The sequence below is a fragment of the Bubalus kerabau genome, chromosome 4, assembly GCF_029407905.1.
Source record: "Bubalus kerabau isolate K-KA32 ecotype Philippines breed swamp buffalo chromosome 4, PCC_UOA_SB_1v2, whole genome shotgun sequence".
NCBI lineage: Eukaryota > Metazoa > Chordata > Mammalia > Artiodactyla > Bovidae > Bubalus > Bubalus kerabau.
In genome coordinates, this window is record NC_073627.1 from 145,326,678 (window position 1) to 145,349,564 (window position 22,887).

General features: G+C 43.2%; 1 protein-coding gene across 2 annotated transcripts in view; it reads left to right on the forward strand.

The window, feature by feature from the left end:
• Window positions 1-411: 411 nt before the first annotated feature.
• Window positions 412-22,887, forward strand: part of NTRK2 (neurotrophic receptor tyrosine kinase 2) — a 393,934-nt gene continuing 371,458 nt past the window's right edge. The window contains exons 1-2 of one of the 2 annotated variants that reach the window (XM_055578954.1): window positions 412-599; window positions 1,083-1,656. In XM_055578954.1, coding sequence (XP_055434929.1) covers window positions 1,445-1,656 — 212 coding nt within the window. In that variant the 5' untranslated portion in view covers window positions 412-599; window positions 1,083-1,444. Of the gene's footprint in view, window positions 600-1,082; window positions 1,657-22,887 lie in introns of those variants that run through there. The other variant, XM_055578955.1, reaches the window with a different exon arrangement.

Sequence of the window (22,887 nt, forward strand, 5' to 3'; positions counted from 1 at the left end):
ATTTTTCAGAGCTGAACCGAGCCCGGTTTCCATTTCAAAAAAGGAGACGGCCTCTACTGCGATTTTAGAAGAGACCTGGGTGTGAATTAGGGATTGGGAGGTGTCAGAGCCGGGGAATGGTTCAGTTTAGAGGTACCTGGGTCTAAATGCACGCACACACACGCACACACAGGCGCGCACGTCTACACGGCCAGGCTGTGTGCGGGTGTGCGCGTGTGTGAACTCCCACATGCTGCTGCTGTCTGCTTCTGGCCAGTGGCACCGATGCCTCCCTCCTCCCCCTCGCCCCCAGATTCCCCTCCCCTCCCTGTTGCTTTTGTCTGGAGGGTGTTATGGGTTTGTGTGTGTATGAGCGTGTGTGTTTTTGGATTTCAGACTAATTTTCTGGAGTTTCTGCCCCTGCTCTGCGTCAGCCCTCACGTCACTTCGCCAGCAGTAGCAGAGGCGGCGGCGGCGGCGGCGGCGGCGGCGGCTCCCGGAATTAGGTTGGAGCAGGAGCCTCGCTCGCTGCTTCGCTCGAGCTCTCCGAGCTCCGTGCCCAGCGGCAGGAGGAGCCTGGACCCAGGCGCCGCCGGCAGGCGGTAGGCGCCGGAGCCCGGGTGAGCAGCGCGGACAGTGACCTCCGTCGTCTCGGCCCTCATTGTCCCCCTTGGGGTGGCCGCGGCGCCTTCCCAGGTGGGACGCGCCGCGCCACCTGCCCGCGCCCCCTGCGCCCAGGGGCCGTGGCGGATTCTGCAGCATCATTCGGGGGCCCCGTCGCGGAACCAGCATCCTCGGCAATCTCCGCGCCTCCCTTTAAGGAGTCCTACCCCTGGCCGGTGCTATGGGATCCTGTCCCTTGCCCCATTTTCCCCTCCTTCAGCCTTAGGCACAGGGAGAGAGTGGGCACAGTGGTGCCCCGCGGCGTCAGTGCCATCGAGGGGCAAGTTTATTTCTGGGGCAGGCCGGAGCTGGGCACTCATCTATCCCCAGTATCCCGGCTGGGCTCGCGGTGGGGGTGACGCGAGCGCGGAGGGAAAGTACCCCAATTAGTGGCGTATGGGGTCTTGAGCTCAGCCTTACGCGTATCTGTTTGTCCTCAGCCCCGAGGTGCGTCCCGGATCGCAGCGCGCGTCTAGCCAGAAGCCTGAGCCCCAGAGCATCCCGGGAGCGCCGCGGGCCGGTGCTCGGCTCGTTGGGCCATGCAGCGGCGGCCGCCGAGGAGCTCCGAGCGGCGGTAGCGCCCCCTGTGAGAAGGCCCGAGATGCCCCTGCCACTGTGAACGGTGCCGCCCGACAGGACACGCTCAGCCCCTGACACGCTCGGCTCTGCGCGCCTGAGACCAGCACCGAGAGGAGAGAGCGGTGAGCGCGGCAAAGGCCACTCGGCGCGGGCAGGGGAGACCGGCCGGGACAGCTCAGCGACACGCACTCAGGCTGACTCGGGCTGGCACTGGTGGCTAGGAATGTCGTCCTGGACCAGGTGGCATGGACCCGCCATGGCGCGGCTCTGGGGCTTCTGCTGGCTGATTGTGGGCTTCTGGAGGGCCGCTCTTGCCTGTCCCACATCCTGCAAGTGCAGCGCCTCTCGGATCTGGTGCGGCTATCCTTCTCCTGGCATTGTGGCATTTCCGAAGCTGGAGGCTACCAGTGCAGATCCTGAGAACATCACCGAAATGTGAGTTCCTCGTCCTCTTCCTTCTTCATCCTCTCCTTGCCCCTAGGGCTAGGCTGGTCAGGCGGGTCCCTCCTGGGCATGAATGTTGTCTCAAGTCTGGGGAGAAGTCAGAGAAGAGAGGTTCAGGGCTGGGCCGTGTGTCAGTTACCTGTTTCACTGCCTTGGTGCTGTTAACACTGGGAAAGTGTGATAATTTAAAATGTTCCAAATAATAGATGTCTATTATATAGTATTTTTATACACTTTATATTTCAAAGCCCTGCCGGTGTGTTTTAGTCTTTCCATATGCAATAACTTGAGTTTTGGACATTTTTGTTTCATAAGGTTCTCTGTGTATATTGGGTTAGGAGCAGTTCCAGTAACATTTATGAGAAAGGAGGTTAAAATAAGTAACTTTTGAAAAATCTGCTTAAGGAAGTTAGAGTGTCTCCCACTTAGCTTCTTTCTCTGAGAGCTGGAGTTTACCAGTTGCCTTTTTCATTTTATACATCAGATTTTGCATAGGAGATTGCATCCAGAGATGGCCTTGAAAATAATCTGTAAGAGGAGAAGTTCCGAGTGTTGAAATGCACTGGCTCAAAAGAGAAAATGTGATCCTTGGAAGCCTAAAAGCCTGGTCTGATTTAATTTGGACTTGACTTCCCAGAGATAGAATTTTGAGATCATTTGGATTATAAATCTTAATTGCCCATTGAATAGTTCCCCAGGAGGAGGTTGGATGATAAAACAGCATGGAATACTCTGATGAATGCTGTCTTCACCCTGGGACCCCTATATCCCTGGAAGTGCTTGAGCTTGTCTTGGTCCATTAGAGAGGCAGAATTGTGTATTTCTGGCCTCCTCTGATGCGTTGTGGCAAATCTGTTGCCAACTAGGGGCTCACCAGTCCTTTCTCTAGCATTCCCCTGTTCCCTCTGTTAGAGATATCCCCAGCCAGCAACTTTGCCCTTTTATATGTTTCATTAACATGATATTTTATTCATCCATAAAAAGATTGTAAGGCAAAGTTTCTCCCGGTTTACTTGAGGCTGTTGACACCAGGATAGACAGCGTTGAAAGTAGGGCTTGGGCTGTGGCCTTCCGGTTGGCGAGTGCGCATGCATCTCCCCCCTCACCACCCTACCCACACCCCCCCACCCCCCCCCCCCCCCCCCCCGCCACGGATAGCACACACCCTGGTTATGCCAACGTTGTTGACCGAGACAACCTGTTTTTTAATGTAAGTAAGAGACCTTCCCAGCCTCTGCTGTTTGTCCTGTTGGTGATGCTCTTGTTAGAGGGCTCAGGCAGAAGGAAATGACAACAGAACAGAGGAAAACGTGCCGGCCCAGCAGTGCTGAGATGTGCCGGGAGCAGCCAGCTGTCAGGCTGGATCCAGGATGCTCAGATCGCAATCCTTCTGGCAAGGAGAGCAGCAGGCACAGCTGGAGAGGCAGGGTGGGTAGGGTCCTGACCACGCCGACCCTGGCTTGGGCTGGTAGAGGCTCGCCAGGTTGGTCAGAGTCTGTGGCCTTTTGTCGGGATTTGTGTCTTTTTCATGAGATGGGGTGTCAGTAGTCAGATGGAGGAAGCCATATGGAATTCAAAACCCTTCAGACTATTTTGAGACCACGAGGAGTGCCTAAAAACAGTTAGATGTTGTTTTCTTTTGTGATTGTTTTAAAATTCTGTTTTAGGTACTAGATAGATAATGAAGGAGGGAACATAGGGCTAATTATTATTTTTTTCAGTTTAGTATTTTTAAGGCCGTAATTGGAGGAAAACTCTCTTTAAAAAATACTATTTTACGCCTGAGTGGTCTTAGCTGCCTGATAGATATGAAATTATTAATAACAGATTTGAGTAGAGTTTTCCTATATCAGTTCTCACTATTGTTGTTATTTCCCTTTTATCTGATGGCAGGTTCCCATTTTCAGGCTTACATTTTTTTTTTTTTTTTACATTTACTAAAGCATTTGTCACAGTTATTCATCTAATAATAGTAATCATAATTCCTAATTTCTACTCATTTTCTTCTTCTGATTTGAAAATCCATTGAGATTCAGGGAATGGAGAGGTGTGTAAGCTCAGTGTATAGGAATGGGGAATTAGTTTAGAAACAGGAGTCAAGCTGGTAGAGGTGAGCTCTGAGAAGAAGTACTTTTCTCTGCGCATTCCCTCAGCTTTATTTGAGCCTCGTCAGTTTATGCCCCAGTGTCTTTATCTGTAAAATGTATTGAGATCCTTGTTTGGAAAGCACTTCATATAATTATTTTGAATTCTGGTGCTTTGATATCAAAATGACATCAGTGGTTGGGCTTGTTTCACTCTCATCCTTATATGACACCATCTGTGCTCTCTTTCTTACATATTAATATTTGCTTGAACAGCTTTTCAATTCTTGGCCAGTGGATACCAGCTACAGTTGGAACGAAATTACACTTTCTTTTTTTTTTTTTAACTTTGTTGTTAGACCCAATGATATTCCTAAAATAACCTGCTTTAAAGTTCTAGTTTAATGAAGTTTAGCTGAAATTATATGTTTCGGTTTTTTAAAAGTAGGAATAATGTAGCTAAATAAAGTGTGATTAGAACTTGCTGAAGCAGTTTACTATATCATTTAAAAATAGTAAATCTCTTAATATCTATATGTTGGGGAAATTGCCTGGAGAATCCACATGGACAGAAGAGCCTGGCGGGCTACAGTCCCTGGGGTTGCAAAGAGTTGGACATGACTGAGCGGCTAAGCACACAGGGGAAAAGTCACAATCACTGTGCCTTTTAAGGTTCAGAGAGAAGCCATGGTGGAACGTTTAAAAAATATACCTATAGACTAATTAAGGGAGAGGATTTTATTTTTTGATTCTACATGTATGTTTTAAGCCATGCTGACATTTCATTTTCAGAGTTCTTGTTTGAAGCTGTTTTATTAAAAATCTTCCCTTCACAGTATCTGTCTCATATTCTTTACCCACTGATGTGACCTATGTCTAGGTCTATGTCCATCTATAGTTACACTTCACACCTGCCTAACGTCACACTGCCAAAATGTGCCAGCTTCTGTTATTTGGAGATGATTATCCCAAAGCAGTGCTAAGTTAAATTTACAAACAATACTATTGTCACACATAAACAGGATACAAGAGTAAAGTCTGTTGTTAGAGTTATGTAATCAGCCATTTAAGTTTCAGAATGTGTCAAAATGCTTCGCAAGACATGTTCTGTCTCACCCAGTGGTAAGAGATATGGTTCAAACATAAAATAGGTCATGGAGTTTTAAAAATCATGGTCAGAAATGGATTCATGTTGATATATGGCAAAACCAATACAATATTGTAAAGTTAAATAATAAAATAAAATTAAAAAAAAAGAAACACATGACATAAAATCTACCTACCATGTTAACCATTTTTAATGTACTGTTGAGAAGTGTTAAGCGTATTCACATGGCTGTGAAAGGGCATTCATTTTTATATTGCCCATATTTTATGCAGACCAGCAATGACTTTTTATTTCTAAATTTCTTTGGTGACATTTGCTGATTTGGGATTGATATTTGGAGACCAATCTAATATTTTTCCTCTTAGTACAACATAAATAGAATTTGTAGCTTCTGCTGCTCAAGCCTCTGTGTGCAATTCATTGTTGGCTTTGTTAAGCAATTGTAATGTTATGTCATTAATACATTAATTTTGGCTCTCTCACCTGCGTAAGCTTTTCCACTGCTGCAGTTAATTGTACTAAAATATTCTGGCATTTAAAAGGATTCAAAGGCATCAGATTTTATCACTCTGATATTTACTTCTCAGCCCCTCCATTGGGAGTTCTAGAGCCTTGAATTGTGCTTTACATGCATTTAAGAACTACAGGCTGTTTTCATTGTGGTTGCATAAGCCAGATTGGACTTGTTAATAAATCAGGCGGTCTTATTTACATCATTCATTATTCAATACAACTTGCAAACAAGTTAAAAACACTCTTTCTTCCTAGTGAAGGCATTCACACAGTTCAGCTCAGCACAGCCGTTTGAAATCTGTTTCATACCTTCTATCTCTACGCTGAGGAAGTTTTTATTACATTGGATAAAACAATTGAAAAGCCCTGTGACCTTCTGACCCTACTTTCTTCCACCTCTCCCTCTCCATCACCTCTCATTAACTATACAGGAGAATGTATTTGATTATTTTTCTTCTCCGAAAAGTGATATTTCCTTATGGGAATTCAGAGCAGTAGAGTTGAGCGAAGAGCCTGGGTTATATATTATTACAAGCAAGTAATGGGAAATTAAGATGATGTGGTCATAGCTCCCCAGCTCTGTGTTTAGTTTTGTTTAAGATCTTTCACTGTTTCTATTTCATAAACCTCTGTTTGTGTTATTTCAGTATTCCCTTGTAAAGACATTTTCTAAGTCAAAAAGTCGGCTGAACAGCTGAGAGTTGAGGTCTCTTTCTCCCCAGGAACATTCTGCATGATTGCTTTGACTATCTCTAGGTTGTAGGGGTAGACCTTTTCTTTAGCTGAGGAAAGGGAATTTAATTTTTCTTTTTTGACTTTTTGTTTCTTCTTCTTCTTTTTGAAAAATCTTTGATACCAAGCAGGTGCCTCCAGTTTTAACTCATTGTTCATCCTGCCTGTTATGAAAAGAAACAATATCAAGCCATTATTGAATATTATACCCTGACATTATCCATCCAACTAACTTTACTGCTTCTCTAGAGAGATTCTTGTAGGTTCAAAGCAGTAGGGTACAATGTAGCATTGAACCTGCTGCTCCTTATAGCAGTGCCAATTTTTGATTTTACTTACTGTTTACAAATCAGTTGGATGATTTAGGGGAGAGGTTATTTAGACAGGGCAATTTTTTCCCTCATTTGGTGTATGTAAGAGAAAGAAAGGAATAGAAAAAAAATGAATCTTGAGTTATTAATAGTTGATTGATCATTTTCATAATCTATTTGTTCTAAGTTTTAAAAAACATAAATCCCACCCCCAGGTGGCAGAGATCTGAGCCCTGCAGCGGCCTGATAATTTTAGCTTCATATTTGATTTCTGATTGATCTCTGTTAAAAGAGGAAAACAGCCCACATAATCAGGATGCCTTCTAACCATTTGCTTTGCTCTCTGGGCTGTCCAAAGGACTGTGAAGTGGTAAATATTGATCTCAGAGATGAAGGAGTGAATGAATGCTTGTGGTTGTTATAAACCTGGGGAGAAAAATAATACATAGGTACTAAGCTTGCATATTTCAACTCCCCGCTCCACCCATGTTACAGAAAGCTGGAATTATGTGATCTGGAAGCAGCTCCTTAATGTTTCTGGGTCTGAGCTTGTCAGATGTAAACCGGGGGCTTTGAGCCCTGTACTCTGATTCTGAAGCTCCACAAAGCTTCAGTTGTGGAGAAAGTTCAGTTTATACATCAGCTCTGAAGTAAGGAGTGGTGCTTACAGCCTGGCAGTGAGAGAATCTGAGGACCTTCCATGTCATCATGTCCTGTGTGCATGTTTTCAGCATCTGTTCTGAATTCTCCAAGCCATCCATGTCTTTTTAAAATCATTAAAAATTAATTTTTTATTGAAATATAGTTGATTTACAATGCTGTGTTAGTTTCAGGTGTACAGCAAAGTGAATCTGTTTTATATATATAAATGTATGTGTGACAAATAGATGGGGAAACAGTGACAAACTATTTTTTGGGGCTCCAAAATCACTGCAGATGGTGACTGCAGCCATGAAATTAAAAGATGCTTGCTCCTTGGAAGAAAAGTTATGGCCAACTTAGACAGCATATTAAAAAGCAGAGACATTACTTTGTCAACAAAGGTCCATCTAGTCAAAGCTATGGTTTTTCTAGTAGTCATGTATGGATGTGAGAGTTGGACTATAAAGAAAGCTGAGCACCAAAGAATTGATGCTTTTGAACCGTGGTGTTGGAGAAGACTCTTGAGAGTCCCTTGGACTGCAGGGAGATCCAACCAGTCATCCTAAAGGAAATCAGTCCTGAATATTCATTGGAAGGACTGATGCTGAAGCTGAAACTCCAATACTTTGGCCACCTGATGTGAAGAACTGACTCATTTTAAAAGACCTTGATGCTGGGACAAATTGAAGGCAGAAGGAGAAGGGGACGACAGAGGATGAGATGATTGAATAGCATCACTGACTCAATGGACATGAGTTTGGGTAAACTCCAGGAGTTGGTGATGGACAGGGAGGCCTGGCATGCTGTGGTTCATGGGGTTGCAAAGAGTCAGACACAATTGAGTGACTGAACTGAACTGATGTATGTATATATTTGCCCACATTTTTTTTTTTAGATTCTTTTCCCATATAGGTCATTACAGAGTACATCCATGTCTTTTTAAGTGTGAGATACTAAGAATACTGGTGGCATGTTAGTGCTGTGCTGATGAGTCCAAGTTCACAGGGTCACTTAAAGTCAAGATCAAGGAAGGAGAAGGGGCCTTAGAAATACTCTGCTTCAACCCCACTTGCGTGAATGAGGGGCAGAGAAGAGAGTTGCTTTTCTGGCCATGGCACATTAAAGACATCATGGGGCCTAGAAGCTTCCTGCTAGCATCCAAAGGTAGTGCCAAAACCTTCCCTCTAGGGGGCCTCCCCTCTGTTCTGTTTCCTTTGACTGAACCTGACTCCAGCCCACCAGTTTAGAAGCATCAGAGATGTGAAGACAAGTTTAGTCTGGCTAAGTCTATGGGAACCCATCTCTACTGGAGACAGAGCAGTTAAAAGTTCATGAACTACTGATCACAAAGCAATAGCCTGATCTTTGCATGAGAACAAATATATTTTTTTGTTTACTTTACTGTGAGCGTGGTTGTTTGTTTTAATTTTAACTCTTTCTCTTCTCTAACACTTTCACAAAAGCTAGGCTGCAGAGAAAGGCCTTCATGAGTTGGCTGCCATGAGAAACGCTGACCTTGTACCTGCTGGATCATCCAGGCAGGTTAGGATTGGAGCAAGGGCAGAGCAGACAGAGCATAATGGAGGCCGCTGCCCCAGAGTCTTTGCCACAGTAGGGAGTGGTTACGTAGGTGGAGGAACCCACAACCTTGTATACAAAGTCTGTCTTAGCTCCCATGAAAGCCCTGTGGCCAGAGAGTACTATTCTTTCTAGCCTTCTCTTTGCCTCTGCCTTCTCATGGCCCAAGAGGCATAGCTGAGCCAGTGAGCAAGCTTAAGAGTTGTTGACTCCCATTCGGAATTCATTCTGCTACGATTTTGTACGTTGTACACGGCCTGTGCTAAGCCTTTTCCAGTATAAGCGCACTTCTGAGACACACCTCTGGTTTCACACAGGGCTTCTCCCCAAGGGTCCTGGAGAGCACTTTACAGACATCTGCTTATTTAGGTTTAAAACCTTGCTCTGAAGTAGGTGGGAAGGTCCTGGCAGCCTCAGAGGGACTGTCAGGTTGATTGGCTTGCCTGGGGTTCTCTGGTCAAGCTGAGCATAATTCAGGATAGAATTTTATGCAGAGTCTTGCTTAGGGCTTTGTCTGCTTAGACCCACCTGTTCAGATTTGGCCTTGAGAGTAAGGCAATTTTAGAAGAAGTGTAGTTATTCAAATAAATGTTCACAAGTTAAATAGCACAGTAGTGAGCAGGAGGTGGATTGAGGCTTCATCTTGTATCTTTCTCTTCTATCATCATCTTCTCCTTTGTAATCTATTGTAATCTTAAGAGGTAAATGATTTATGTGCCCTGGAGAATATAGTATCTTTTAGTATAGAATAAAATTTTGATAACCATACATCATTTAGAATCCCTCTTTTTATTGCAAAAAATGACCTATTATTGCCCACTCTTTCCTATAATCTTCATATTCCAATAATTTCCTGAACAGACCAGACATACACATCCTAGAATTCTATTTGTGTGTACAATGTGTCTATGTATATATAAATCTAAGTATAAATTAGGAGTGGTCCTATAAAGTAGGAGTGGTCCTTTCAGACCTAAGTATCTTGACTTGTAAAGTTTTCTCTAACAATTGAAGATTTACTTCTTTAAACCATCTAGACATTTTGGGAATTTAATTGACACACGTTATATTAGTTTCAGGCCTACAACATGATTTTCAATATCTGTATATATTACAAAATGATTACCTTAATAAATCTAATTAACATCTATCACCCCACGTGTGTGTGTGTGTGTTTGTGTGTGCAAGTGTCTCATATTCTGCTCTTTGTGACCCCATGGACGAAATAGCCCGCCAGGCTCCTCTGTCCATGGAATTTTTCAGGTAGGAATATTGCAGTGGGTTGCTATTTCCTACTCCAGGGGATCTTTCTGACCCAGGGGTCTAACCTGAGTCTCTTGCATCTCCCACATTGGCAGACAGATTCTTTACCACCGCACCACCTTGGAAGTCCAATCACCACACATAGTTAGCATATTTTTTTTTTTTCTTGTGATGGGAATTTTAAATCTACTATCTTAGCAACTTTCCAAAACTATACCACAGTATTGACTGTGGTCACCATGCTGTACAGTATACCCCCACTCAGACTTTTAATTTTGTTTTACTCATTCTGGATTTCTCTCAACAAGGACCCGACAGAAGTTCTTCTCTAGGTGAAATCTGTGAGCTTCAGGGCAGCGTCTCCGAGCTGGGTTAGCGGACCCAGCTACTCAGAAACCCATGTGTCTGTCCTCTTTGATCAGGTCTCAACAGAAGCAACAAAATATTACTGGTGAGGTATTTTCGAACAGTTCTACAATAGTGTTATTTAAACCAAAAGACATTAGAATTTTGATTTTCGACCTCTGAAATACGGTGCCGTTTAAGAAGGTGGGCTCTTGTGAACTCTAATCTTTGCCATAAAAATTGCTTCTATTTCATGTGCCCTGGAGTCCCCTGCTGCAAAGTGAATCCTCTGACTGTGGCCCACAGTGGGGACAGTTTGCTTCCCTTCTTCGGCCTTGGCACACTTGTCTTGGAATGTGTGTGCAGGCCTGGGAACTGGGGTGGGCAGGGAGCTTGACACGATGGCCTCTGAGTTCTCTGGCCAGAGAAAACCCAGCCAGCACAAACCACACACCCTTTTAGGTCTGCTTTCAGCCTTACTTCACAGCCCCTCTGCTGAGTGAGTGGCAAACAGCCACCTGCCGATGCAGGAGACATAAGAGACGTGGGTTCAATCCCTGTGCCGGGAAGATCCCCTGGAGAAGGGCATGGCAACCAAGTCCAGTATTCTTGCCTGAAGAATCCCGTGGACAGAGGAACCTGGCAGGGTACAGTCCATAGGGTCACAGAGTCAGACACGACTGAAGCGACTTGGCACACGCACACCCTTGTATTGCCCTTGCCCTCCTGGGTTTGGCCTTTTCCCTTTGTGACCCTTCTTCTGTTCTTGGTCATGTTTTTTATTCTCTTCCACACTGCCCTCAACATACAGGCACACACACACTCAGGCAGATGGTTGGCTGCAAAGCCCCTTTCATGGACAGTGAAGAAATCTTGGGCTGCAGAACCCGTGGATCAACCACCATGGTTCCAACTGAAACTGGCCTGCCAAGGTCAACTCACTCAGAGAGGCAGCAGTGTAAAGGACCCTAGGTAACTGGATGGGGAGATGGGAGTTGGGGTTCAAGTCCATACTCTCACAGTTTCAGAACTTGGGATCCTGGATGAACCATTTAATCTCATCAGCCAGTTCCCTAATCCTGAAACTGAAGATTGGGATTAGTTGGATGCTAATCTCTAAAGAGTTCTGTGATTCTGAGTCAGGCAGCCACAGGCGCCAGTCTTTTCTTTTCTGTTCTGGAATTCACCCTTGCCTCCTCCCCCAGGCCTAACCCAGAGCTTGCTCCAGGTCTCTAGGTATCTTAAGCAACAGAGTCCTATCTGTGAGTTTCTCTAGGTTCACCGCTTTGGTTCAGGTTAGATGGCTTTGCAGGTTACCTTCTCCCTGCCAGTCTGCGTGGCAGTGCTCCCAAGGTTTCCTACCCATTGAAACAACTATCCCCCCTGCCCCCAGAGGTTGGTTTTTTTTTTAACATGCACTGTCTACCTGCACTTTTAGGCAATTGCATCAGCTAATCCACCCATTTACATCAGATCGGAATACCTGCTACCATGTGCGTGTGTTCTGACCTTTTCAGTCCACTCTTGGTCCATTTCTGTGGTTGCTGCTCCAAAAGGATCTCTAATTGGCTTGCCTTTTTGCCAGTCTTCACTTTCCATGACCTCCTAAGCAGGAGCTTGCCTGAAATCAGCTTTCATCTTTCTGCCTCCACCAAGTTTCATTTTCCTCCTGGCTGAAATAGTTGACCGCGTGTTTCCTGATCGTCATGTGGGCCGCCTTTCATCTAAGTCAAACTTCATGCAAACATTAGTTCAGTTCAACTAGTGTTTATTGAGGACACTGGTGATGCTACAGACAAATTAGGTTCTTTACTGAGGCAAGAAGCCTCTGAGTAGCTTATACACAGTGGGAGAGAGAGAGAGATCTAATTTTAATATAATGTGATAAGGACAGTCAGTGCACATGAGGCTAAAACCCACATTTACGTGGTGATTGTTTTCAGCTTGAGCCAGACATGGGACCAATTACAAAGGGTGTTTCCTCCCAAATGTGCATACTTTTTATTGTTAATAGTGGGAGGCGTGGACATGTAGACTGGATGTGAGCAATCCGCATGCCTGCTTTCTATGATGACCACAGCCCAGCTGAGTTTGGTTATTTTTTCTCTGTCAATATTGTTCTTATGGCTCTATCCACTTATATTCCATATGAACAACTGCCTGTATCTGAAACCAACCTTTCCCTTCCAGTACACGGGAAGGGCAGGAGTGTCTTTGGCTAAAACTAATCACTCCCCCTCTATGACAGATCCCATCCCCTTTAACTTTTCTCTGTTGATGACTTGCCCTCTCTCATCTGAATTTTCAATCTCTTCCTCTTGTCAGTGTCAGAATTTAATCAGGACTGGGTCCCTTCCATCTTAGAAAAGTTTTCCTTTAGCTCTGTCCCCTTCTTATTCTTCCAGGTTCCTTTAGTCTTGGCCCTTTTCTCTCTTCCTTTGACTCCTGATCTTAGAAGACTGGTCTGCATTCTGTCTTTTTCCTCCCCTCTGAATCCAGTCTCAATCCACTGCTTCATCAAACTTGCTTTCCACTGCATCCCAGAGACGTTTATAGAACTAATCTAAGGCAAATTTCTCTGCCCTTCTCTTATTTGCTTTTTAGCAGAACTTGGCCTCATTTCTCACTCCCTCCTGAAGCATTCTTTTTCTTTGGCCTTGGTGTCAATGAAGTTTTCTCATGTTCTCCCTAACCGTCTGGCTGGGGACAGTCTTCTTACTTAAAGGTTTCCTTTTCTCCTAAAAGTCGACGTCCCTTCAGCTTTTGTCCCAGGGCTGCTTCTCTTCCTGAGCTATGTCACCCTCACTTATGACTTCTGTTGCCTTCTGCATTCTCCTGATGTCCTAATAATTGTCCCCATCAACTATAGTGATGACCTTTGGGTCATCTGTCTACTGAACATCCTTCTTGGATATGTCATAGTGCATCACGCTTGACATTTCAAAATTAAATCATCATGGTCACCCCAAACCCATTTCCAGTGTTCCCTACCTTAATGAATGGCGCCGCTGCCCACTTGGTCAAAATGTTTTGTTTTGCATGGCAAAACCTTGGCTCCGCCCACTCCTTAACCCCTGTATTCATTCAGTTATTGTCTTGCCAATTCATTTCTCTAAATATATTTCTCTAATTCTTTTTATCGCTACTGTCCAGATTCCCTCATTCATTTATTCTTGCTTCCAACAGATGCTAACTGGGATCTGCTCTGTGTCATGCTAAGTACTTGGGATATGGTTGCAAGCAAGATTGACCTGGTTTCTTTTCCTACCAAGCTTGCAGTCTGGGAGGAGAAAGAAACATCAAACAAATACTTACACAACCAAAAATTTAATTCAAAAACACCACCATTTTTTGCCTAAAATGCAGCAGCTCCTATGTGGCGTTCTGGTCTGCGGTCTCACCCTCTTTGTATCCATATACCACACTATGTTGGAGTGGGCTTTCTAAAATGCTGACCTTACGTCATTGCTTCTAATCACCCCATGGCTCCCCATGTCTCTTAAAATAAAGCCCAAAGTTGTGGTTTTTTAGGTTTAAAACCCCCCAGATTATCACTATATTGCTATACAGTAAAGCATATAACTGTCACCTAGATTCAGACACACAGTCAGCATAACTGTTGCTTTCCACACCAGCAGATCTATAAAGGAGAACAAATTATTAACTGGAAGCTTGCTTGGTGATCTTGGAATTAGAGCAAGGGCACTTAATTCTGCATTTAAAATGTTAAATGGCATTAAGTTAAGCTTGCCTGAGGCATCCATCTCCATAATGGGAGAGCCTTTACAAAGGGGAATGCAGAACTTGAAGTACTTTGGCCCAGACCTGTGTCCCCTGGATGGACACTCCTTTCTCTCGCCTTTATTCACTGCCCAGCACCAATTCTGATTGACACATTCTTTCTTTAGAAAGGTTAGTGCCTTTAGCCAAGACTTGCTCAAGCCTGGGAACCCTTCTGGGTCTTTAAAGTGATTTTGCACATTTTTTTCTTTGAAAGGCATTAATGTTATTATATGGACTTTTATTCATAATTAGATTTTTTTAAATTAATATTTGAAAGTTTTAAGAGATATAAACAGTATAAAGAAGTGTATCACGTAAAGTTAGTCTCCCTCCCATCATGGGTTCCAACTGGCCAATCCCTCTGCCTCTCTGTCCAGTAGAAACTTAGATTTTAGTTTGTGTGCCTGCTTTTAGAAATAGTCTACTCAAGCATATGAGTCTACTCACATAAGTGGGTATATATATATACATATATGTATGTTTATGTATACATATATATGTGTATATCGGAGAAGGCAATGGCACCCCACTCCAGTACTCTTGCCTGGAAAATCCCATGGATGGAGGAGCCTGGTAGGCTGCAGTCCATGGGGTCACTAGGAGTCGGACACGACTGAGTGACTTCACTTTCATTTTTTACTTTCATGCATTGGAGAAGGAAATGGCAAGCCACTCCAGTGTTCTTGCCTGGAGAATCCCAGGGACGGGGGAGCCTGGTGGGTTGCTGTCTCTGGGGTCGCACAGAGTCGGACATGACTGAAGTGACTTAGCAGCAGCATATGCGTATATAACTGTCTACATTTTAGTATGTTTTTACTTAACAGTGTATCTTAAAAATGTTTCTATATCAACATATGTGGGACTTCCCTGGTGACTCAAGAAACCGCCTGCAATGCAGAAGCCACAGGGCATGTGGGTTCCATCCCTGGGTCAGGAAGAGCCCCTGGAGGAGGGCATGGCAATCCACTCCAGTATATTTGCCTGGAGAATCCTATGGACAGATGAACCTGGTGAGGTACTGTCTGTAAAGTCCCAAATAGTTGGATATGGTTGAAGGAATTTAGCACGCATGTATACATCAGCATATGTACTGCAACCTTATTTTTTCACAGTCACACAGTATTCATTGAAGGAATAGATTTCATTTGACTAATTTTTACTTGGACACCCTGTGTTCAAGTTCTTGCACACTTGCATAATTTTATCTATAGGAAAAGTTTCTAGAATTTGAATTAGAGGGGCATTTGCATGACATTTGTGATTTGATAGATATTGCCAAGTAGTCTTGCAAAAAGATCACATCGTTTTATTCTGCCACCCAAACTGGAAGCACCTGTTTTTCTACAGCCACGCTGATACTGTTTGTTATTAAAACTTTTGAATTTGTCAATCACATTCGTCGGAAATAGTGTAGCATCCTTGCTTTATTTCACAATTCTTTAATTATGATTTGTTAAAAATCTTTTTATATAAATGTAAGTAGCTCAGTTGGTAAAGAATCTGCTTGCAGTGCATGAGACCAGGGTTCGATCCCTGGGTCTGGAACATCCCCTGGAGAAGGAAATGGCAAACCACTCCAGTATCCTTGCCTGGAGAATCCCATGGACAGAGGAGCCTGGTGGGCTAGAGTCCATGGGGTCGCAAACAGTCGGGCAAGCCTTTGCCACTAACACACAACAAGCCTTTTGTATTTCTTTTTCTGTCAACTGTATATCCCGTAGGCATTTTCTTTTTCTATTGAATTGGTGACCTTTTCAAAAAATTGATTCCTAAAATCTGTTTAGCAATAAGAAAATTTATGCTTTGTCTAATGTTTTTCTTGTCTTCTGATGTTGATCATAGTTTTTGGTAACACAGACTTAAATGTTTTTGTAGTAAAATTTATTATTTCATTATGACTTCTGTATTGTAAATGTGGCTAAAAAGAGTCTTTCCTTCTATAAAAGTATAAAATAAGTCTCCTATATTTTCTTCTTTTACCTTTACTATTTCATGCTTTTGTATTGCTGTATCTGGATTTTTAAAATATAAAAAGTGAAGTAGTAAAAACAACTGTTTCAAGATAGCTAATCAGTCTATCAGGTCTCCTGACACCATTGATTATATTATTCAACTTTTCCCTCACTAACTTAAAATAACAACTTTAAATTAAATATTTAAATTTTAAGTGAATTCTAATATGGTTGAGTATAAAGATCATCTTTGTGTTTTGGCTTATTTTGGGATCTATCCTCTTCCGTTAATCAGTTTGTTTGTTTACATACTAGCACTAAACTTTTTATCTTCTGAAGTTTCACATATATTTATGTATTTTCTACTTGTATTATTAGTCTTACTCATAAATTACTTTCAGAATTTTCAGGATTATTCTTACATGCTAATTTTTCCATATGCATTTTAGGAACTGCTTTCCTAGCTCCACCCCCCCCCCCATAATATTGATATTTTACATTAAGACAGCATTTATATTTGTATATTAAAATCTCACAGTTTATTAATAAGTCATAAAAGCCCTGCACCCTCTAATTCAAGCCCATTTCTCCAGCCTCATTTTTTCCCTCTCCCTTTCTTTAATAGGATGATGCAGTCTCTCCGGGTTTTAAATTGCCCTGTGGAGTTATAGTCTCACTCACCTCCAAGGCTTCACACTGGCTGTCCTCTCTGCCAGGAATACCATTCTCATGGCTCCTGCCTCTGACTACCTTCCTCTGTCTCTCTTCCTCTGGGCTATATGTCTCTAACATGTGCTTTTATAGCCCCCACCCAGTGTTTCCCAACCCCATGATAGGTCACTTAATATAGTAAATGCAGGCCTATGTACCAGTCTGTATGCCCTCTTCTAGTAGGAAGTACTGTCAGTCATTCAGTTGAACTCTTTGGGACCTCATGGACTATAGCCCACTAGGCTCCTCTCTCCATGGGATTCTTCAGGCAAGAATACTGGAGTGGGTAGCCATTCCCTTCTGCAGGGGATCTTTTCAACCCAAGAATCAAACCTGGGTCTCCTGAACCACAGGCAGATTCTTTTCTGTCTAAGCCATCAGGGAGGCAGGGACCATGTGGATCTTGTTTATTGCTCTTCCCTAGCACAGTGTCCCGGAGAAGGCAATGGCACCCCAATCCAGTACTCTTGCCTGGAAAATCCCATGGATGGGGGAGCCTGGTAGGCTGCAGTCCATGAGGTTGCTAAGAGTCGGACACGACTGAGCGACTTCTCTTTCACTTTTCACTTTCATGCATTGGAGAAGGAAATGGCAACCCACTCCAGTGTTCTTGCCTGGAGAATCCCAGGGACAGAGGAGCCTGGTAGGAGGCTGTCTATGGGGTCACACAGAGTCAGACATGACTGAAGCGACTTAGCAGCAGCAGCAGCAGCAGCAGCAGCAGCACAGTGTCCTAGATTTCCCTATTATCCACAGACATAAGGATATATATGTGTGTGTGTGTGTGTGTGTGTGTGTGTGTGTGTATCCCCTTCTCCTACAAATGTATCTTTTAGAATTCCAAATGAGAATATTTATAAAGTTGTTCTTTGGGCTGTCAGTGGGTAAATTTCTAGACATGATTTTCATAAAGTCATCAGGTTAAGATGTTTGTTTAAATAAATAACCTTTATGGAATTAAATAGCACAATGCTGGTTCCTGCACAGTAAGAAATCAATTCATCGTAAAGACAGCATCTTTGGAAAGGAAGAAAGAAATAGCTTTGATGAGGCAGGATTATTATGTGTCCAGCAGGAAGGAGAGACAGGGAAGAGATGGAGGGTGAATGTAAGCAGATAAAGAGAGATGAAGAACAAATCAGCTCAACAACAAGGGTAAATCCAGGAAAGAAGAATCATATTAGGGAAATTCGATCTCCAATGAACACATGGGTCTAATGAGGAAGATTTGTGCCTTTTCTGTTGTATAATAGCTAATAATGGATATCCCTGTGGATCAAATGCAGTTTTCCCTGCGACTGCATTTATGGCACTTCACTTAAAAAGCGATTCTGGTGTGAAATTTCAGATGTGATTTATCCTTCTTGTAGTATGGATGGTAGAGGCTGTGCATTTTTCAGGGGTATGAACAGTGTGTCAGGTCCAGTTTAATGAAGCACCTGTTGCACATACTTTTGCACCTTTACAATCAGGGTGCATTGGGCTGATCCTGTAATGTTTCATGGTGCTTCGTTTGTATTCATAATAATTGACATTATCAGTCATCTTAGACATTTTAATAGTTGTTTGCAAAACTGATCACAAAGCAACTGATAGACATAAGAGATTTGCAAGTCTTTTAAAAATAGAGTGGGGAAGAATATAGGTGAACAGATTGTGTTGAATAATCCAAAAAGATAATTCTCCCTTGAGATAAATAACATCCATTTATTTATGTTTACATGATGCAGTATGTTCATAATATACATAACAAATGAAAATAGTTTAGACTCCTTGTGTATTTTGAAATTTAAACTTAAAAAGGAATGGTCATTATGGAACGAGTATATAATATTTAACTCTTAAGAGAAAAGTCTTATTTTTGGTTGAGTCACTGACTCTCATGGTAAACCCGGGTGGCCCTCTGGGGCTTAACTTCTTTGCCATCTCATTTATTTTCTCAGGGAACTGCTTTCTCATTAAAAAAAAAAAAAAAAAAACCCAGAACTTTCCGAGAGCTTAACTGCCTGGTGACTTGAAAGCATTGCCGAACCTTTTATTTACGCCAGCCTACCCTAGAGTCCACTCTGTCACCACTCTCCTTTCATTGTAGATTGTATCTATACATGTACAGTTCAGTGTGCCATAGACATTCTGTTGACCAAGTTATCTTTTCCAGCAGATGCCTGAAATGGAGGACAGGCATTGATTGTTTATACATGGATTGATTGCTTGATTGATCAATTTATTCATTCATCTAGTCAATTAATTAATCAACAAATATGTTTTGACTATGTTCTCCCACCAGGTGGTTTTCTGAGTCCTAGGTAATAAGACTTAGGCCAGCTCCTCCCGTTTATATGGCTCGTTGTAGGTCCCCAGTCAGATCATTGTCCTGCACAGCTGAACTCATCAATAGCACCACAGACAGCAACCTTGGACCCTTGCACCACCACCACCACCAGACACACACACACACGCACACACACACACACAGAGTTGTGCCTAGAACACGCTCATCTGCAACAGGAGGACAGACCCACAGAAAGGCCTGCACAGGCCCCGGGAATGGGCTTAAGGGTCTTTGCTTAGAAAATTCTGAGGTCCTACTAGGTCAAGAAGGGCAGGTGTGATTTCCAGGCAGGAGCATCCTGCTGCCTCATATGGAGGAGTACCAGAGTGAGGGCCTCTGACATGCCAGGGCCCACTGCCTAGAGCTAAGGGGCAAGGTTGTCCGGGTCTTTGCCTTATGGATCTGACTTTGGCTTTGTGATAGTTTTGAGCCATAATGTGCTGTAGAATAAAGGAAGTACAGAGCTTTTGCATAGGAGCATACAGAGGGGACCAGATGCCATGATCTTAGTTTTCTTAATGTTGAGCTTTAAGATAACTTTTCACTCTCCTCTTTCACTTTCATCAAGAGGCTCTTTATTTCTTCTTCACTTTCTGCCGTAAACCTGGTGTCACCTGTATATCTGAGGTTATTGATATTTCTTCCAGCAATCTTGATTCCAGCTTGTGCTTCTTCCAGCCCAGAGTTTCTCATGATGTACTCTGCCTATAAGTTAAATAAGCAGGGTGACAATATACAGTCTTGACGTACTCCTTTTCCTATTTGGAACCAGTCTGTGGTTCCATGTCCAGTTCTAACTGTTGCTTCCTGACCTGCATACAGGTTTCTCAAGAGGCAGATCAGGTGGTCTGGTATTCCCACCTCTTTCAGAATTTTCCACAGTTTGTTGTGATCCACAACAAACTGATGACTGATGTTGAAGCTGAAACTCCAATACTTTGGCCACCTGATGCGAAGAGCTGACTCATTGGAAAAGACTCTGATGCTGGGAAAGATTGAGGGCAGGAGGAGAAGGGAACGGCAGAGGATGAGATGGTTGAATGGCATCACTGACTCAGTGGACATGGGTTTAGGTGAACACTGGGAGTGAGTTGGTGACGGACAGAGAGGCCTGGAATGCTGTGGTTCATGGGGTCTCAAAGAGTCAGACATGACTGAGTTACTGAACTGAACTGAACTGATACAGAGGAGTGGCCTTCTCTGGTAGTTCAGATGGTGAAGAATCCGCCTGCAGTGCAAGAGATACGGGTTCAATCCCTGAGTCAGGAAGATCCCCTGGAGAAGGGAATGGCAATCTACTTCATTATTCTTGCCTGGAGAATCCCATGGACAGAGGAGCTTAGCAGGCTACAGTCCATGGGGTCCATGTGCAGTCCCATGACCGGATGACTAACACACACACATTCAGAGAGGTGGTTAGGCTCTCCAGACTGCTCGTCCCATTGCAGTGCCCTCACCTCTCTTCAAGCATGGGGATCCATATTTCCAAGAACAGCTGTGCAGGATTTCCAACCCCCACCCCTGCCCCCACTTGTGTTACAACAAGCTTTGTGATATCACAGACACAGACAGAACAGCAAAGCATAGACTCTGTCCCCAGAAGTTAATGGGGAATCTGTCCCGGAAGTTAAGCATCAGTAGCTGTGGGTTTCCACTTTTCTCCCTTCCCCATACAGATTTTATTAGTGTTCCTGAAAGTTCTAGATCTGAATGTACTATTTTAAGAATTATTCAGCTCTTTCAGTTCAGTTCAGTTGCTCAGTCGAGTCCGACTCTGCAACTCCATGAACAGCAGCATGCCAGGCCTCCCTGTCCATCACCAACTCCTGGAGTTCACCCAAACTCATGTCCATTGAGTCGGTGATGCCATCCAACCATCCCATCCTCTGTCATACCCTTCTCCTCCTGCCCTCAATCTTTCCCAGCATCAGGGTCTTTTCCAATGAGTCAGCTCTTTGCATCAGATGGCCAAAGTATTGGAGTTTCAGCTTCAGCATCAGTCCTTCCAATGAGCACCCAGGACTGATATCCTTTAGGATGGACTGGGTGGATCTCTTTGCAGTCCAAGGGACTCTCAAGAGTCTTCTCCAACACCACAGTTCAAAAGCACCAATTGTTTGGCGCTCAGCTTTCTTTATAGTCCAACTCTCACATCCACACATGACTGCTGGAAAAACCATAGCCTTGACTAGACGGACCTTCGTTGACAAAGTAATGTCTTTGCTCTTTATGGCTGGATAATTCTTTTTAGTGGTACCCTAGGAGGATCATGGAATTGTGAAAACTGTGCCTAAAAGGTTTCTTTTCTCATTATATATTTTTTCCAAATTGAAAAATAGCTGAATGTATCAATAGCCATGCTTAGATAGATCAACAAATTAATATTTCTTTTTCTTTGGAAGTTTGTGTTGGGAATCACAGAGGTTATGAGGCAGGATGACTTGGAGGGTTAAGAGCCTTATTCGGAGGTTCATCTGTCCCTGCTACTTTGGACTAGTTAAATAGAGGCCTTGCAGTCTCAGTTTCCCCATCTGTAAAAGGAGACAATAATAGAACCTTTCTCATGGGGTTTCTGTGAGGTGAAAATGAGCTGATGCATGTAAAACAATTGCACCTATGCATAACACATAGTTAGAGCTTGGCTGTCTGTTTTTATTTTTATTGTGTGGCTATCCTCAACTGTGTTTTGAAGGAGAGTAGACTCTATAGGTGGAGAAGGAAGTGGCAACCCACTCCAGTGTTATTGCCTGGAGAATCCCAGGGATGGGGGAGCCTGGTTGGCTGCCGTCTATGGGGTCGCACAGAGTTGGACATGACTGAAACGACTTAGCAGCAGCAGCAGCAGCAGACTCTATAGGTCTCAGGAAGGACAGAAAAGCAAAAGAATCTGACTTGAGTGTGGCACTGGAAAGTTGCTGGATTTAGGAAAGAGGATGTAAAAGGGTGCTGGTTCTTCTTATTGGAAGCTCTGTATATCCTTTCCCTGGTGTGCATGGTTCCATCTTGGTGTGCTCAGCTGATTGGGATACTGGACATTTGTGTGCTGAGCAGCGATGGGTCAGATTTAGCTTCTATGACTCAGGTCATGATCTTGGTTCTGCAACTTTGTTTTCACCAATAGTCCTGGTCCGTTTTATATATAAGATTGTTTACAATAGTTTCCATGGTCTCTAGAGGTTATCAATTTGTATTCCATTTTCTCTTTTCACTGTCTTTCTCATTTTTAATTGCAAGACTTTACAGAATATATTCCTTCTTTTTTTCTTTGTTTTGAAATTCTGGTAAAATATACATAACAGAATTTATCATCTTAACATATTTAAAATGTACAAGGTGTAGGGTGTAGGGTAATGTAAATGTAAGGATACATTTTAAATGTATCCTTAAGTACATTCACAGTATTGTGCAACCAACACAACTACCCAAATCCACAGCTCTTTTCATCTGCAAAACTGAAATTCTGTACCTGTTGAATGACAATTGCCCATTCCCCTCCGCCAACTGCTAGCATTCTACTTTCCATCTCCATGTATTTGATTCTCTAGGTACTTCCAAAATATGCATCTTTTCTAGCTATGATATATTCCTTGAATTAAATGTCTCTATAAGAGATTTGTTTAGGACTTTTCGATGCACTCACACTTCCTTTCTGTAGAATGGCTTCTCTTTATTGTGGCTTTACACGGCTGATTATGACTAGAATCCCTTTTCACCAATATCTTTGTAGTTTAACTCCAAAGAAAATAATCTCTAACCTTCTATAAAAGCCACTAAAGGTTCACATATGAAGTGAAACCAGTAAAGGCAAAATTGGAAGTGTTTTTCACATTCTATCACTCACCTTACTCCCACAGCCTATAAAGTGGGC